The following is a 19286-nucleotide window of genomic DNA, read 5'->3' on the forward strand; positions in this document are numbered from 1 at the left end:
CAGATCCTTCCGAGTTGACATTTTAAATTAAAAACTCACGCACATACTGTACATACATACACACGCGCGCGCGCGCACACACGTGGACACACACGGGTATATTTAGAAGTTTTATTTAAGATTGTTATGATATTGGGACTATTTCTCCACCCGCTCCTTCAGCTCTGAAGTTCAAATTCGCATGCAGTCCGGTTATAACAAATGTAAAAGATATGAAACATCACTCAACAGCGATATCAATTAAGTGCAATCCTAAAATATGATTTAAAACATAACCCTTTCATTGTTAAGTATGAGAAATTAAAATGAATTAAATCACTTTTAAACGCCACAGAGATATCAGAGCCAGCAGTCGATTTCTGATGCGCTTGCCGAGGCGAGGCTGCGCTGGGCGGGGTGTGAGCGCTTAAGCGCCGGTGATTTTCTGGAGCTCATATTGAGCTCATATGGAGCTCCGTCCGAAAGTGTCCGAGCACATTTTTAAATAGACGCTATCTTTATTTACCGACCGCATATTTAAACTTTAAGCACATACATTCACGCCTGAACAACTCTTACAATTACATTTTGTGACCAAATAACAGTAATATTTTGAGCATTTTGTTGTCAACTCCACATATTTACCTGATTTGTCTTAATTAGTTCAGTCAACACTAGCCATTCTGAATGTTGACTGGTTTTGAAAATAACCATTCATTTAATGTTTTAAACACAGATTTATCTAGACTTAAAATAATATGTCTTCTCAACTAGCTCAAACAAAAAAATTGGTTTAACTTATATATTTTTGCCCGTCCAACATTTCATTAATTGGATTTTTTTACAGTAGAATTTACATCATGTAAACACACATGCCAAAGAATCTGTGCCTCTATGCTACAAAAGAAAGCTTAAAGTATGTTGTTTATTTCAACATCCTATGCTTAAACTGCTGTTACCTCCCTGCTAAAAACAGTCTAATGCTGATGTTGCACTAGAATTTACTGCTAATAAAACATGTTATTAATAGAGATTCACTGCACTAAATAGCATTTAGCGCCTTACCATTGATGATGAAAGATTAGAAAACAAATCCTCTGTAAGCATGTCTTACAGAAATGCATTAAATACTTTTACTCTTAGTTCAGCCCTTTTAATAGCTATATAAAAAGTATGTGAACCCCTTGAACTAAATACTGTGTATTTGTAACAATTATATATGATACAATAGTGGATTGAACAGAGTCAAAATGCATGTTTTTTATGTATCCTTTTCACCTTAAATAATTTGGTGAGTTAACCCTCTGGGGTCCTAACATTTTGGGACACTGGCAGAGGTTCTGACATGCTCTTACATTTGGTCTTTTTTCAGTTGCTTTAAAACATAATAATGGCAAAAGTCTCATAACAATGCATTCATCACAAACTGGGCTACAATATTATATAAGCAACGTGCATGTACATGTTTGGATTTTTGAGAAAAAAAATTATGTGTGAAATTTTTTAAAGTCATTGATATAAGTCCACAAAACCCATACTAAACATGTTTTAACAAGACTTTTCTAAAAAGAATCTAATAGTCTAGAGTTTTTTCTTTAAAATGATGTGAAAATCATTCTGTCTATTCACATAAAACAATATATTGATTTAGAAATTGTAAGACAGTTTTTGTTTATAGGGGCCGTATGCGAGAAGGATTGATTGACAGCTGAGCAAACAAAAGACCTGCATAATGAGCTGCATAATGAGCCTTTAGGCAGGAATGTGAGAGGGAACTACAGTAAAGAATGTGAGGATAAAAGAAATGTATACATGTTTGTTTGTGGTTTATTAAGAAGTTAACAATATAATTATTGATTATATGATTATTAATGATGGAGTATTTTAAGTTGATTCTGCTATGATAAGGAGAAAACACGTCAAAAAATTGTAAACAATAATGCCGTCGCGTTAAATACACACAGATTCCTAGTTTTCCTCATCTACTTTGTACTTTGTGATCAACAAACAAACAAAAACAAAATAATACTTTTGAAGCCATCAAAATCAAATAATTTACCTGAGAGGCATTTAGGAGACAGACAAATGTTGGCTGTTGCTTGTTCTCCCAACAGCATCAAGCTTTTGTCATAATCTTATAAAAAACTTTACCTTATTTTACTCGAAGCCAATGTAAATCGAGCAGGACTAAAACATTTTACAGCTGATCGTTGTTAAAAAAGTTCAACCACAACGTCCCAAGGATAACAGCAGCAATGTTATTAATATGACAAAGTAAGTGTTTTGATTTATGCCATTAATATTTTTTCAACTAAATGAATATAACATGGCAAAGATGAATGCAGATTTATAAATTGATTCAATAGATTTATAGCATTTTGAAAAAAATAATTCATGGATTTATTGCATTTTGTGGAAAAATACAGTTTTTATAACCTAAAGATGCCATGTGAAAGTTTGTAACAAAAAATAGTAGTTTTATTTTGTCACTTTCTTGGTAACATGTTTTTACTGAAATTAGTCAAAATGGATTTATTGTGTTTTGGAACAAAACTCTTCATTTATGAAAATATTTTTGCCCAGAGAAATATATTTTTTCCCCTGCTTTTTTAGATGGGTAGCTTAGCTGTTTTCTTCGTTCAGAGTAGCTTCTGATAAACCGTTTATTTATGTGTGCGAGACTTTCTGCATTCTTTATTCTTTCTGATATCATGTAAGTGATATGGATTCTGGCCATTTAGCTGCTGTAGGCCCAATGCTCAAATGCTTATTAGGTCATAAATACCATCTGAAGTGTGCGATATTGGGAGTAGCTCAAAACCCAAATATTCCCTCCGGTTTAACAGGTTTGTGTTGACTGCATTCCATGCCACCATGTCTGTGGAAAACAGTGGTGGTCAGGTCAACTCATTTCGTCTCTGTTTCTGAGTGAAGTTTTCCAGCCCTCATCTTCAGCAAATTAGCTTTTCACCTTGTCACGGTTGACACACTGACAAAACAAATAAACAGTGAAGTATCAAAGTGTATATGATGAATATTTTCAGACATTTCAGTTTATCCTCTCAAGCCTGGTGGTCTACGGTTATGAGAAGCTGCCCTTTTGGCTGTTCCAGGCCTCCGGGGACCACAAATGAAGTAACGTTGCAGTTCGGTTGCATCAATGTCAGCGCGCGCAGCCTCAAGAGTTTAAAGTGGCTACATGAAACCTTGCTACAATTGTTAAGCTCATATGTTCAAGGTTGACATTTTTGCAGCGAAACCACTATAACAACACCGCAGCTGTGTTATGCCTATGAAGTGGCACCCTTCTTGGTTTGAATATTTTATTAAAGCTGTAGTTTGAGTAACGTGTCAAAAACTTCAAATAGCATGGAGAGGTGCAGAGACAACTTTTTCCTTGATGTGTCCTTCAAAGCCTACCATCCTGTGTGTTCGGTGGAAAGAATAACAGTTGTGACATGAATACGTTTCAATAATCGTATTAATTTAATTCATAAGCATATGATTACTTTTCTTCAAAAAAAAACACTGTTAACGTTTCAATTTTGTTTGGTTATTTTAGCTTAAATAAATCTGTTCAGGATCATTAGATACGAGGTTACAGTGCATTAGAAATGTATATGTACATTTTAGTACAATCAGCTTTGGCCCCTGTGGCGTTAGGGTTGGGGTTTCATTCATGCTTTATTCGCTTCATCATACATTTATTATTATTATTATTATGATTATTGTATAGTACAAGGGCATTTGTCCGAATTGTCTCCTGAAAGACAAGGAAAAAATATGAAGATGATGAAGATGGTTTGATTAGTTTAAAGGCAGAAAACATCTGTACACACTTACTACAAACCATGGAGGAAATTACATCTGTTGAACAATAATTCAGACTGGAAAGTTTTTTCACTCTTCCTCTCAGATGGATGGTAAAATGTGCAGGTGTGGGTTTTCTTTGATATGAGAGTGCATATGTTTCATTCGGATGGGTCTTGGCTGCTTTGGTCGGCTGGAAATCGTCAAAGTCAGAGTCTCTCATCAAACGACCCGGAGATTGTCCAGGTCACTAACTGAAGGAGCTGTCTAGATCTGAGGAGCTTGCATAATCTATTACTACTGATTAAATAGAATCGCAATCGGGCCAGCTGATAACACAAATCATTTGTAGACACCAGATATATTTCGCCTCGTCGGGACAGGTTAGTCTGTCACAATCTCAACGCTAATTCCGGCTCTGGAGTTCATTAATTAATGAAATGGGAAATTGAGAGCGGCACGCATAATAAAAAAACAACAATGCCAGATTTCATATGTTGTAATCAAGAGTTGCTCGGTTTTTGAAGCCAGGCAACTGGAGCAGGCAGGATTTTCGTTTGAAATGTGAGATCGGCCGTATGGATTACTCGTAATTGTTTGATGAGTTTAATCAATATTGTGCGCTTTTTCTTTTTGATTAGACTAAAAGTTAAATGAATTTCAGAAGGAGGATCATTGTGTTCTTTAGAGGTTGCACAAGCATATCAAATCTTTCCAGTCACTTTTAATAATGCGCAATTCCTGTTTTATTTTCCATAATTCCCCATCTTGGAATGTACTTGCGTTCTTGTGGACTTGTGAAACGTCATCAGACACGGCCCATGTACTTTAACAATTTAAAATTCTCATTTAGCCAAGTTCACATTGCTTCGACCCTTTTATCGAGAATGTACTGGGAGGTTTAGCAATTGAAGTTTCCCACAATCCATTTCGTGAAAACGGCAATAAAGCAGAAATATGTCTGTTTATGTATCACAAAATGTGGTTAGTGTGTCTAATGGTCGAACATTATGGGCCCTATTTTAACAATCTGAAACGCAAGTGTGAAGCGCAAAACGCAAGTGACTTTGTGGGCGAATCTTGGGCGCTGTTACTATTTTCCCGGCGGGAGAAATAACTCTTGCGCCAGGCGCAAATCAATAAGGGGTTTGTCTGAAGTAGGTTCATTACTCTTAGGTGTGGTTTGGGCGTAACGTTAAATAAACCAATCAGAACGCTATCCAACATTCCCTTTAAACGCAAGGGCGCAAGTTCCATGGCGAGTTGCTATTATTATGACGGATTTACCAGGCGCACACCAGGAGCGGTTCACAGCCGAGGAGACCGACGTTCTTGTAAGAGCAGTCAAAGACAGAGAAGTTGTTTTGTATGGGGATAGGAGAAACCTGTCCAAATCAGCGTTGGTTAAACAGGTGTGGGAGGAAAGAGCCACAATTGTCTTATCAGCTGGCATCCCCATCGTTGCGCCAAGCGCTACAATGATGTCAGGAGACGGGGGAATCCCAAGCTTGCCAGCATAAATCGGGCATGCCGTGTAACGGGAGGTGGATCTGCCTCTACACAGCACCTGACCCCAGCAGAGGACATCGCTGCGTCCACCCTCACCGATGAAAGCCAAGAAACGCAAACCCAAAACGCGGTCCAAACCCAAAGTGCACGTACAAATCCAGTTCACATACATTAAGGTTTCTTAAAACATTTTAATTATTATTTACATAAATTAAACATAATACAGCCACACAACAAACTTATGAAAATATTTTAATCGTTATTTGCATGAGAATTTTTTAACGCCGCCACACAATAAATAAAGACAATTGCGCTGGGTGCAAGATAGGGCCCTATTTCATAACTTACTGTGACAAGGCTGCTCAAAGTAGATATTTGCTTGTAAACATTTTAATTAGACAATAAAGACGTGGAAATGCCTGCTGAAATTTACATTGAAATGCATGCTTAATTGGCACGGCACAAAATATATAATCTCAAGGCATTTGCACCATTATATGCATATTTTTTTATTTTACTGTATGGATTTAAAAATGGCAAAATAACATGCAATTAAACAGTGTTGATAAATACAATGATTGATTGTATGTTTATCATTTTGTGAATGTTGCCATGTTGAATTCAGTTAAAATATGGTGAGAAGGTCCGTAACCAAAAGCACATCTCAATTTGCTTTTGCTTTTGCCGTCCTTACGTCCTTCCAAGTTCTTTCTTTGAAGGTTGCCAGTTTCCAAAAGAACGCAAGTCCTTTCTTAGTATCAGGGGGCGGGGCAATACTTTACTAATTTATTTATTTGTTTATTTTTTACTCATTTATGTCAAGTCACTTGATTGGTGGACAAAAAAAGAAGCAAGGGCAACACTGTCACAACTGCAACCTTCTTAAAACTGATGCCATAATCCGAGTGCGCCATTTAAAGCCCAGGCGCTGTAAACTTTTCTGCATCCCAGGGAGCGGGAACAACACCTTCGCTGGTTTTAACCGTCTACACGCTAACAACTTCTGTAGTGCATGGAAATGTTGATTATGTCACGATAATATCGCCTTCCGACACGGTTTGGTTTGGATAGTGTGAGTGCGCCCTTAGTGTGAGTGCACCCAACACTTCAATCTACAATAAACATAATTTAAACAGAATTGAGGCTTTTGCTGAACAGAATCTTACATTTAACTGGATTGACATTACTTGTCATGCAAATGCCACAAAATTGTTTAGAGAATTTGCATTAATGTTTGTCAGAAGTTTCACTTAACGACAACAAAGCAAAATATAGCTGCAAGCAGCAACACGGGGTCAAGCACCTTCAGCGCAATGAGCACCCAAAGCACAGCAAAAACCACAAGACGCAGCAAATGCGCAAAGCGCAGAAAGCGTGCAATACAGAGCCCGAACCCGAAGCAAAGCAAATGCAGAGCAGAACCACTGCAGTGCGGAGCAACAACAGTAAAGATGGCAAAAATATAACACGTGTGGAAAATCAGACAGGTCGAGAAGAACGTGTTAAAGGGAACACAAAAGGAAATCTCAATAAGTGAAAGTAAGAGCTGGGATTCGAACCCATGGCCTCAGGTTCATAAAGCACGGCATTAACCGCATGCACCACTGAGTAAACGATTAAACCACTGAGTTGGTGTGTCCAAGCTATAGAATAGAGATTTAGAGCTGTAAACATTGACATCCAGCAATTACCAAACGTGCAGAAATGACAACAGAGAGCACAAATAACTGAAATACAATGTATAGTATGAAAATCACAAAACTTAAGTGAGAAAAAAGTTAAGACAAAATATCACAACACATGGGATTCAAACCCATGACCTCAGAATCTCATGGCATGTGGTTAACCAGATGCGCAACTCGGTTAACACAGCTCAAAGGGCAGCAAAAAAAAACTTAGGTGCTGCAAGGAATGACATATGCCAATCAACACAGATGCAGAACTGACAGTGCAGAGCAGAACTAACAGAAATACAATGTATATGAGAATCAAAAAGCTCAAGTGAGATTGAATACAAGAAGATCATTCTGTATAGTAATGCTATACAATGTAATATACAGTCACATTAATTTACTATGACAAATAGACAACGTCACAGGCACGGTCAACTTTGGAGTGGTATTTCTAAGAAAGAGAACAGAATATCAAAAATCTGTTCAGTCATTTCTGTGCGGATTGCTCCAAACATTATACGAGCAGTACCTGGCATAAAATAAACAAAATTTGTAAAAAGAGTAGCGAAAAAATCATCTACCATATGCTTTACAATAACACATGAACAGAATGTTGGAAAATGACAAATGAGGTATCGTTGCAATCGGCATAAACCAGTGAATACAATTTCACAAAGAAATTAATATCAGACAAAGTATTCAGAAGTTATAAGCAGTTCCATAAGAACTGTTATAGTTTATAACCCCTAGGTGGCGCTGTACTCTGACTTCCAAGGTACCTTCAAGACATCATGCTGAATCTCCCTACTGATTTTTGCACGGATATGTCCAATAGTTCAAAAGATATAACAATTGATGACAAATTTCAAAATGTCGGACAGATGTGTGTGGTCAAACCCGGCATAATACACATCGACAGATGCGGCATGAGGTAAGCAATCCATAGACATCAAGATCATAATTTTCTGACAAACAGTTCAGAAGTTATGGGCAAAAATAGCCTATTTTCATATCTCATGACCCATAGGTGGCGCTGTCACCAAATTTGGCATGAACCCCAAGTTCATGGTCCACATGAAGTGTACCAAATTTCATTTCAATTGATCAAAGAATGACCAAGCTACAGCTTCAGAACCATTTTTACGTCAACCTTGTTAAGTTTGCGCATTTATTACTTTTGAACAAAGATAAATATCAAAATTCTGTTCAGTCATTTCTGTGCGGCTCACTCCAAAGTTCACCTGTGCCAAAATTCATAACAATTGAACCAAATTTGAAGGAGGAGTAGCGAATAAACGGAATACAGTACATTTCAAAATGGCCGCTACTGTAATGGGTGGAGTTTTACTGTAAGGCATCAAAAACAACAAGCATGAGGAGAGCAATCATGTGTACTAAGTAGAATTTTCATAGATCAAGCGGATCAGCAGTTATAACCATTTGAACATTGAATTTTTGCACTGCTGGTGGCGCTATAGAGTTAGTGCTAGAGACCCCATTTTTGGTCACTTGACTTTTCAGGACCACCTCTACAACTGTGCCAAATTTCATCATTTTCCTATGTACAGTTCATAGGGCTGCCATAGACACCAATGGCTAAGAAGAAGAAGAAGCAGAATAATAATAATAATACTAACAATTCCAATAGGTGTCACAGCACCTCCGGTGCTTGACCCCTAAATACATGGTTGTACAGCACGTGCTGTTAAAACAGTTACATTTGTTAAACTAGTGTGCAAGAATATCATTATATTGTCATCGGCATATAGATCATCTAAATAACAGACACATGTGTATTAGAAATCGAACAGCTGTTTATTAAAAACGGATTTGGGTTTCCATTCTTCAAAATCATAAATATGTAGCATGACCTCTTCCAGTTTTACCCAAAGACAGCTTTCATAAATAATGTAACTGATATCATTGTCATTGCCGCTGACCCTTGTTTCCTCTCTCTGATTTTAGGGATCTCAGCATGAACAACATCACCGAGATCCAGCCCAATGGTTTCCGCAATCTACACTTCCTCAATGAACTGTGAGTACATTTTATTGCCATTGAAATCATAACTAAATTTCAATTGTATCCATCTCCGTGATTTGACAAATCTGTGTACACAAAAAAATGCGTTGATGAGCGGTTATTTATGTTTAGTGGTTCATCGAAGGTTAAGTTGGAGACTGACGCAATTCCAGATGTGTACAAGATCTAATACAAGTCTACCATGAAATCATGAATAAATAAATGAAATCATCAACTCGAGGGATGATTAGTGTACCGAGGCATGCGCTGAGCATTGTGTATTTATATGTGGTCTACCTTTGTCACTCCAATCATGTATGTTATGTTCAGGTTATGCGAACAAAATATCAACATTTCTCATTTATAAGCAAGTTATAAATAGCTTGTACTTTAACCAGATGCAATTTCAAAATAGTCAAGCTGCTAGTACAAATTGTTAACATTGTTGAGGTATTTAGGCATGGTAACTATTATATTATGGTTACGCTATAGTACATTTAACTGAACCGTCCAAACAAACAAACTTTCCAATGCTTTGTATGAAAGAGTCATAAATGTTCTTAGTAGCCCATATTCTGCATGTGCAGTGCGATCGCGGTGTAGCTCTTTGTGCCTCTACGCTGTGAAACGTTGGATAAAGTAGCTGGGTTACATAATGTCAAGTGGTATTATGTTAGCGTCACCACTTTTAGTTACTCAACAGTGAAAACGGCACGTGTCAGAATGAAACAAATCAGAGATGCTACGTCTAGCACGTAAACAAGTTGTCCGGACGTTTACGTGTCGGGCATCGATCAAAAGAAAGGGTAACGCAATGTAGCATGTCTGCTCACACCTTTCTCCCTGAAGGACCAATTAGCGCAGGTGAGAGCTAGCGTAACCTCTTTGAGAGTCTCTGGAGAGAGTTAGCTCCCAAACGAAAAGCACCTGGCCGCTATGGCAGTTAGCACGTGGTGCCGGCACCAGCAGAAGCAGGTCTGCAGAGCAGCTGGGCCCCTTGGCCACCTGACTGACACAAACAGAATGAATTGGGAATGGCCGGAGCTGTCAGAATGTGTCGTGGAACATGTGGACGACGTGAGGACTGCAGGAAATGTAAAATTGTTTCAATAGTCAATATTTACGATGTGTCTGTCCAAACAAACTGACAATTCATCATTCCACCTCACAGAGTTAGTTCTCGCTCCTCTTGGGAATGCTGTTACAGTTCAAACAACCGGTTGCCGTGTGGGGAAAGATGTTGAAATTCCAAAAATGTTGGCTATTCTGTCCTACCTCCTCTGTAACCCCTGTAATGATCACATTTAATAGGTGGGCATGCATTAACGGCATTACAAATGATAACTGATTGCGATTCAAATTCGCTTGACTTTTTTCAAGGAAAGCAACTCACAAAAGTAGCTTTGAATGCAGAGTTAGGGATCATTTGTACAGCATGCTTCTTTTTTAAACTTCAAGAATGATATGAAAGCATTGCTAAACAGACATATATTCTGTCTTAAGCCCACGTTCAACTACTTAATGAAGTAATGTTTGGCATTTTTTTAGGATTTTAGTTGCATTGTGTTCCACTTTACAATCAAATAACTATATTAATTGGGATTAAATTATTGTTAAATAAAAGAATAGTTTAACAATAGACTTCATTCAGTACCGCATTATGAACAGCAGTGTTGGGGAAAGTTACTTTTAAAAGTAATGCATTACATTACTAAGTTACTCCCAAAAAAGTAACTAATTGCTTTACTTAGTTACTTTTCATGAAAAGTAATGTTTACGTTACTTTTGCGTTACTTTTTCTTACTTGTCTGAGGCTTGATCTCTTTCAGGCCTTTCAGGTGTTTTTATGATCGCAAAAATGTTAAGCTCTGGCCTACAATCTCCGTTTCTGACTTAAACTTTTCCCGCTCAGGCGCACATAGTGCATAATTCTACGTTAATACGTTCAGTTTAATTCAGTACATTATTTTATTTTTAAATTGAATTAATTAAACTGAAAAGTAACTTGCATTACTTTTTTAAAAAAGTAACTCAAATATTAATGTGTACATTTATAAAGTAATGCGTTACTCGTTACTTCAGAAAAGTAATATTATTACATAATGCGCATTACTTGTAATACGTTACCCCCAACACTGATGAACAGTGTGAAACCCTTAAAACCGAGGTGTCAAACATACAGCCCACAAAGTTGTCCAATCCAGCCTACATGATGATGGTATATACAGTATTATTAAATATGAAATACAGATTTTAAAAACCATTACAGGCGAATGTCTAGTTCATTTTCAATAGGAGAAACATGCGGAGAGCAGCAAAACCAAAAGTTTAGACAGTCTGCATGCGGTGCCCAACAATTTTGCCATTTCCATGGGCGTGGCCCTTTGCCATGCAGGTGCCGAGAAAACACATTTTTCAGCACACTAAGGTTTAAAAAGATTATCCGGTCTGTGACTTTATTTACCATCCGGCCCTCATCCTAAAACGAGTTTGACATCCCTGCCCTAGAGACAGTTTGACTGAAACTACAGTGGCATTAGTGGGAGATAAATTTCACGTTTTGCTGTCTTTGATGTTCTGATGGGAATGACAAATTTGTATGTTTTTACTTTAAGTTCGGTACTCTTTTACACCCTCAAGGCTCCAGACTTGGAGATGAGAAGTTTCACGAGTCTAGATTGCACTTTTGAAGATTATCTGTAAAGTTCTGTGCCCTCAGGATGATAACAGGCTCTCTGAGATTTTTTTCCTTTTAGTCTCCATTACACCTCAAAATCTTATGGGAAATTGAAATGATCGAATGTGACAAAACATTAGTGGTATGAAAATAAACTCAAAGGGTCAGTTTACTAAACAGGGCAAAGTAGTGTGAGAGTGCAATTTAATAAAGCTTAGGTGGGAGTAAACATTTTGCAGGTGCTATACCGAAAAGGCGCAACATCTCATTTCTATAATGTCCAATGCAATTTCAGACATGCTTTTTTGGGGTGTTAAATAACAAATACTTTAATAAATCCTATTGTGTCATTTCTTTAAATACCTTCCATAAAGTTAAGTAAAGTCAGTTGCAAAAATAACTATGTCTACACCTTTTCACTGCATGTCTTTCCTAGTCTTGACAGTCGTTTTTTTAACGGCAAAAGTATGCACTACACCAGGGGTAGGCAACGTCGGTCCTGGAGTGCCGATGTCCTGCTTCAACTCTAACCAAGCACACTTGAACAAGCTAAACAAGGTTTAAAGAGTCACCTGAAAACTGCAGGTAGAAGAGGTTTTATCAGAGTTGAAGCTTACATTTGCAGGACATCGGCACTCTAGGACCAACGTTGCGTACCCCTGCACCACAGTAGTATAAGCTGTTAGGAAATCTGTCCCAAAGTCTCCTTGTTGATCGTCTTTAATAGAAGGCTTTGACCCAATCTGAACGTTGTCCCTCGGCATCCTGTGTTATGAGATATGCAGTCTGTGTATACTTCAATCAGAGTATCTTCTTATGCACTTATGTAACACTATAACCCATCAAAGACCCACAGCATTGCATAAAATACTCCCATGGCATGCCGCTGTCAGATTCTGCCTGCTATCCTATCAACTCCAAGGTCATCTCTGTGTGTGGAAAAGGAGAGAGGAAGTCTCACTGTTTGCCTTTGGGATGGATGAAATGCAAGCTGAGTCGGGAATTTCTTTCTCCTTCCTAAACCTCACCTTTTGACTTCTTCTGCTCTACCTCAGTTTCAATGAAACTAATGATGATAAAATACTCCTTTACTGTCTGCTTTCTAAAAACCTTACTGAGAAACTAGAAAAAAATGATAGAAATCTTAAATAGATTCATTTACAGAGTGTGCTGCAATGCATTATGGGATTACCTTGTTTGTTAAGGTATACGTATGATGCTGAGATACAGTAGAATTTGGCAGTACCAACTTCTATCAACATAAATTGATAGGAAGTACTTCTACAGATTGATGAAAAACTTGTTGATTGTAGACCATACAATTTATTTGGCTTATTTGGTCTCAGCCTGGCCAGCGAACAAGTCCCTAAACCCCTGTAAAACAATCAAAACCACTTCTCAGCAGTGAAGCACCCGAGTACACGCTTCTTTCCCAGGCTTCAGAAGTAACTGACCTATCAGTACCCTTAAGAATTGGGGAACCCCAATGTTAAAGACCTGGAATTCCTCTCTCAGACCCATCCTCATGTTTTTTAAATGTGCTAATCTTTCCCATCCTGTATGAGACACAGTGTCCTGGCTCAGCTCTCCAGCCTCTCTCCCATCTTTTCCTCTCATTTTTGTTTCTGTAATGGCTCTCAGCTGAAATCACAGTTCATGGCTCTTCGTCATCAACCAAACAAACCCTAGCCAGATTGCCCTGTTGCTTTATTATTGCAAGCTGATGCTGGTCCCATTAGAGGGCCATTGGGTACCTCCATCTCCCTGCGGTGAACAAGACAGGCCCCATCACTGCTCATGGGGTTTAATGGCTGCATTGTTGCCCCATTTGAAAAAGTCTGAAGGCCATTAATCAGATGCCCTGACAGAATTGCGGCTAGCGGGAAATGCTGCTGTTGTTTGCTTTGCTAATTGCGATTCGTAGCGAGCGGGAAACTCTCACGTTCTTTCTTGTGAAGGTTGACTGAAACACATTGTCAGGAAATGCACGCAGACTGTTTACTTGCACTGTATAGGTTCAGGGATGTGAGGACTCATTTATGGTTGGATTAATAGCTAAATTTGGCCTTGGAACAGCAAATGATGATAATGAATGATACTAGATTTAATAATTCAGTCTTTTTGCATTAAACTTGATCTGTATTAGAGTAGGAATATATAATATAAGCATAGGTTTTGGAAATAAAGTCTGTATGTTGAGGAATATGTGTGCACACAAAATGATTTCACAAAATGCAACAAAAGGCTCAGGAAAAGCAAAAACTAAACTCAATTTAAATCCTCAAAAATAAAATAATATGATTTAACAACCCTTTTCCAGTACTTCAAATATATAACAGTGTTGCTCAGCTGGAGGGACACCTGGGGATTTACATGGACAACATGGAGAAGCATTTAGCTGTAAGTAAAAATCTTATCGGCATTTCGTCTGGCATTTTGGGAGCCTAAAATCAATATTTTTTTAACCCAGGTACAGGGTGGATAAATCTGAACACGACACCCTTGCCCAGTTTCGTATATGCAGCCAATCAGTATATTCTGTGATACAACGATGTCATCACCCCACGTCTCAACCCTAGTCAGCAGAGGTGGAAAGTAACGAATTACATTTACTCACGTTACTGTAATTGGGTAGTTTTTTGTGTACTTTTACTTTTTTGAGTAGTTTTTCAAATCTGTACTTTTACTTTTACTTAAGTATGTTTTGTTTAAAGTATTGTACTTCGTTACATTTTAAATCATATCCGTTACTGAGTAAAAAATATTTAAAAAAGCAAGGTGATAAAGAAGCGCGCAACGGATGATTGATGGGCGGGGGAAGAGAGAGAGAGAAAGAGAGATAGATAGAGAGAGTGAGATAGAGAGAGAGAGAGAGAGAGAGAGAGAGAGAGAGAGAGAAGAATAAAGGTCGGACATCAGGTACCCAGGTCAGGGAAGCTAGAAGACAATAAACGTGTCAAAAGTACTGTATATAGCCATGGCACTCATCTCATTATAAGCTCATTTAAACTATAGTTTAATAAAATAATGTATGTTACCAGCAATACATCAATTACAACCTTACTATAGTGATTGTATTTACTAGCTGCTGACAACCTTCAAGAGTGCATAACTCACATGTAAAAATCATTAAACAATTCCATAAATGTTTCTTAGTTTAAAAAAGCTTTTTATTTTATTAACTTTTGGTTATTGCACTTTAATTGGAAAGATGTTCCTACAATTAAAAACAGCTAGTTTGAGATTTATATTCCCTTGTCGTTTTTGAACTATAATAGAATCCTCACCTCTCCCCGCTGTAAAAAAAGTAACTTTTACTCTGAGTAAATTTAAAATGAGTTACTTTTTACTTTTACTTGAGTAGATTTTTAGACCAGTAACTTTACTTTTACTTAAGTAAAATATTATTAAAGTAACTTTACTTTTACTTGAGTACAATATTTTATTACTCTTTCCACCTCTGCTAGTCAGACAACACTATGTCACCTAACAGCAACCATAGATAAGTACACTAGATGTAGCCTTGGCTACGGCAGTTCATTGGAACGAATGCGTCAACTAGAGCCGCCACCTTGAAACAGTGGAGCCCTGCATCAGCGTCATTGTAGGCAAAGGTGTAACGGAAGTGAATAAAATCGTCATTAATGCGATTTTCTAGGCTTTTTTTGTTCCAACAGTCAGACAAGTATTTACAATTGAGTCCGGAAAAAAAATAAAGTTTTGATATTATGAAAATCTACTTTTTCTAACTAAACTGCATAGCAGAGTCCTGCACTGGTCCATTTTTGGATACCTGCTCCCGCCCGTACCTGCAAAGTTCAGCACCAGATCCGACCCGTCACCCGTGATAATATCAAAATTAAATTCGCACCGGCCCAGACCCGTTTATATTTGGTCGTTACCTGACCTGCACATGCATAAATAACAAACACGCTAAAATCATTCCAATTAAAGTGCTTTATTTCTAGACTTTTCAAGGGCCCTCTCTTCCTTTTGGGCCCTGGTAATCAGTACTGGTTTTACCCCCAGTCCGACGCCCCTGCTCGTACCTCTCTCAACATCACAACAGCGTGATGAATGGGCTAATGAAACAGGCTAAAGTGTGCTTTGTATTGTGCCGTTCAAGTAGCCTACCATCTGCACTTAAATGGAACCTGATAACTATACACAAATAGACCTATTAATGAAAAAAAAGAAAAAAATACAACCTACCTACATAACACCTGCTGTGCTCCTAAGTCTCGTCTCGAAATGCTTTCTAAGAGAAGATGTTCCCAGCTTCCGGCTATCAACGGCAAAACTTTATGCAACTCCTGCAACGCTTGTTCCAACAAGGCTACAAGAAGCATCAACAAAGGTCGTGCACTGTCACAGTGGTGGTGACGTGATTGGTCAAAAGTCATATGTTGCACGTGGTAATTTACATATACACAAATATTGCACATATTTACATTCGCGCTACTACCTGCCCGCACAGAGTTATTTATCCGCCCGCATCCCCACCCATGAATTTTAGGAATGTCTCAATCCACCCGTTTTAATGTGGGTACCCGACCCTTTTCAGGACTCTGATGCATAGTGCTAGTAGGCCTAACATCCAGACGCAACACAAAAAGTCCGGCATCGTACATAAATTCGGAGTACAGGCGTAGATACAGTAGCAGCGTTACCTAGCTACTTCCTATGACAAGACCCCTGTTCCAAGATGGTGGTGGTTTTGACCCATGCTTAGAACCCCAAGGCGACATCTAGTGTATATATCTATGAACAGCAACAACAACAATGGCGCACTATATGCATGTGTTCGTGCTAAAGCAAAATTTTCTGCTCCCTTGCTACTACGGTGATCAACAAATGATTATGGACAAAACAAGGTTTATGTGCATGCTCCAAGTCTTTTTTCTGTTTTTAGTGTATCTCTGTGGTAAAACTTAATTTCAGTGCCACATACTGGTCTGGCATGTATGCTACATCGATTTGAGTCGGTTTCATTGGTTTTGTGTGTACGCAGAAGTTTTCAGTGTTTAGGGACAAAATATATGTCCGTCTAGTTCAGTATGCCAAAATCTTCTTATTTGGTTGAAATTGTAAGTGGACGGGGCATTATTGCTTTGTAAAATAGGGAGACCTTGGAGTAAAAAAGGTTGACAACCCTGACTATATTACAATGTTATATTTAAGAAAGAAATTTGGTAACTGCATTTATGATTTTCAACACAACCATGGTTCACGTCACACTGCCTGAACTGTTGAACAGCAGCACATTGTCTTATAGATTAGCAGTTATGTGTAAGCAATATTAGCATTGCCGGTTCAGAGGACATCAGAGTCCTGGCGCACTCTGAGGATTAACCATGGTACAATCCATTGTGGGGCTTGATATATGAACGTTAAAAGGGCATCAGTTTACGATGACCCGTAAGCCCAATTTTTGCCAGCCCACTCTGAGCATGTATTCAGCTAAGCCTCGATATCTAAAGTGTTTTCTTTGCACATGCCTGTGCAAACCAACCAAAATGCACTTTCCTGCCTCTCCTTCATCCTCTGGGGGCAAATTTGTAGACAAAACCATGAGGTATTACTTGAAGGTCAGCTGCCATTTTTTATGTAACCAATCCCCTTGTCAGACTCAACCCTGTCTCCATCTCTGATTTTATGACGATAATAAGCCAAAATAACAAAATAAAAAGCTTGCATCTCTGGCTGGCTTACACTTTGGAGGAGTGCAAAAGGTTTTGTTAGTCTCCATCGTCCACTTTGGTATTGTAACGTTTTATGAGATGTACTTTGAGATGTGCTTTGTTCCAGTGAGGATGTGACTGCCAATAAAATGACTGTTTTGACCCCTCAAGCACAGATGGATAGACATTAAAGCGATAGTTCACCCAAAAATGAAATTGCTGTCATAATTTACTCACCTTCATGTTGACTTCCATAGTAGGAAAAACAAATACTATAACTTCTTTAACTCTGGGACCCTGTACCGGGTCAAGAATTATCTTATTTTGACTTAATATAAAATATTCCTGTAATTTTTAATGGTCTATCATGGACCCAGTACCACATATGAGATACTGTTTGAAAGCTTAGAGTCTCTACTTTCTGCAGATATGCATCACTTTGAGATATGTTTTACTGTAAGAAAGTTATTTACACTTAATTTACACTATCACCCCCCCACAATTTTGTATATGATTTTAATATTCACGTATTTCATATTTTTCAAGTATGACCAACATGGGCAAGTCTTATATCAAATGAAAGCTCTCACTCTCAGGAATAAAGCTACATCGTTATTTTTGTTCTATTATTATCACATATTCAACAATCGTCGAATGAATAATGAGGTAAAATATGGTCTTTTGTAAACATATGGGAAACTTGAGTGTGATCTGCCTCAGATAGCACAGATAGCCACAAATGATACACCATCTTTTATTTTAGGTCCTACTCTAAAAAATGAGTCCATTCACAGCATTTTCTTTGGTTGTGTGCATATATAATCCCTTGCTATTTATTATATGTGCAAAACAAAAAATTAATATTTATATGAAAAATGTATTTTCACACCCTTTAGTAAAATGAGAATAACTTTTGAATGGGACATGCTAAAGAGTTCATTCTTTTTTTGGGTGTTTACTGTCTGTTGCTGCTAACAACCAGAACTGTCTGCAGTCTGCTAGAGCACACAGAACCAGAGTTATACACTATCACAGACAGTGTTTACAACATAAAAAAAGACAATTTGGTGTTTCATCATATGAAAAACAACATAAATAACACTATTTGTCACAAACAGCAGCTTTTTATGTAACTTCAAAGGGTTTTCTTTAAAATGATATAAAGATATTCCATTTATTCCACTGTATGTGGTTATGGGAGCACTTCAAATATTTTTAGGCAGAAATTAAATACAAAAAGGTTATTATTCCTCCCTTCAGTTGGAGTAAAATAACTTTTGCATTTATTATGATAGAAAAAAAATTCCTTTTTCCTCTGTAAGCTGGCAATAGCTGGAATCAAACAAAACTGTCTGTAGGTTTCGTTACCACTCAGGGCCAGAGTTATACACTTTTAAATACAGACTTTAGAAAAAAAACATCAAAAAGCGCCTAATTATTTTTGTGTTTATTAGAGGACTGACAACACATACAACCATGTTGAGCACTTTTAACAGTGTTTTATGTAATTTCAAAGGGTTTCTTGTAAAATGATACCAAACTTTTGTATGTGCACCTCTGCATGTGGGTATGGGAAGCTTTTGAAATTTGGTAGGCCAAATCCAGGCGGAAATCCCCAAAATAGCCTCAGAGTGTAAGAAGATAAAAGTATTGTGATAAATGAAAATGAAGATATTTTGATAAATGATGGTTAGCACTAATTTGACGGTTCTCGTTGATTTCCATCGTATTTGGGGTTTTTCTACATTGGAAGTCAATGGTTACAATCAGCTGCTTACCATCATTCTTTAAAATATCTTCTCTTGTGTTCATTAGAAAAAAGAAATTGACAACATAAGGGTGAGTAAATGATGACATCATTTTCATTTTTGGGTGAACTGTCCCTTTAAATAGCAAACTTAGCATAGGTAAAGTATAGCACAACCTATATGTGAG

General features: G+C 37.7%; 1 protein-coding gene across 1 annotated transcript in view; it reads left to right on the forward strand.

Annotated features, from left to right (window-relative positions):
• The window catches only part of lgr6 (leucine-rich repeat containing G protein-coupled receptor 6), a 135040-nt gene that overhangs the window by 45258 nt on the left and 70496 nt on the right, over nucleotides 1–19286 (forward strand). Inside the window, exon 2 of the mRNA XM_065286397.2 lies at nucleotides 8937–9008. Coding sequence (XP_065142469.1) covers nucleotides 8937–9008 — 72 coding nt within the window. The remainder of the gene's footprint in view (nucleotides 1–8936; nucleotides 9009–19286) is intronic.

Source organism: Paramisgurnus dabryanus, chromosome 21 (genome assembly GCF_030506205.2).
Source record: "Paramisgurnus dabryanus chromosome 21, PD_genome_1.1, whole genome shotgun sequence".
Classification (NCBI taxonomy): domain Eukaryota; kingdom Metazoa; phylum Chordata; class Actinopteri; order Cypriniformes; family Cobitidae; genus Paramisgurnus; species Paramisgurnus dabryanus.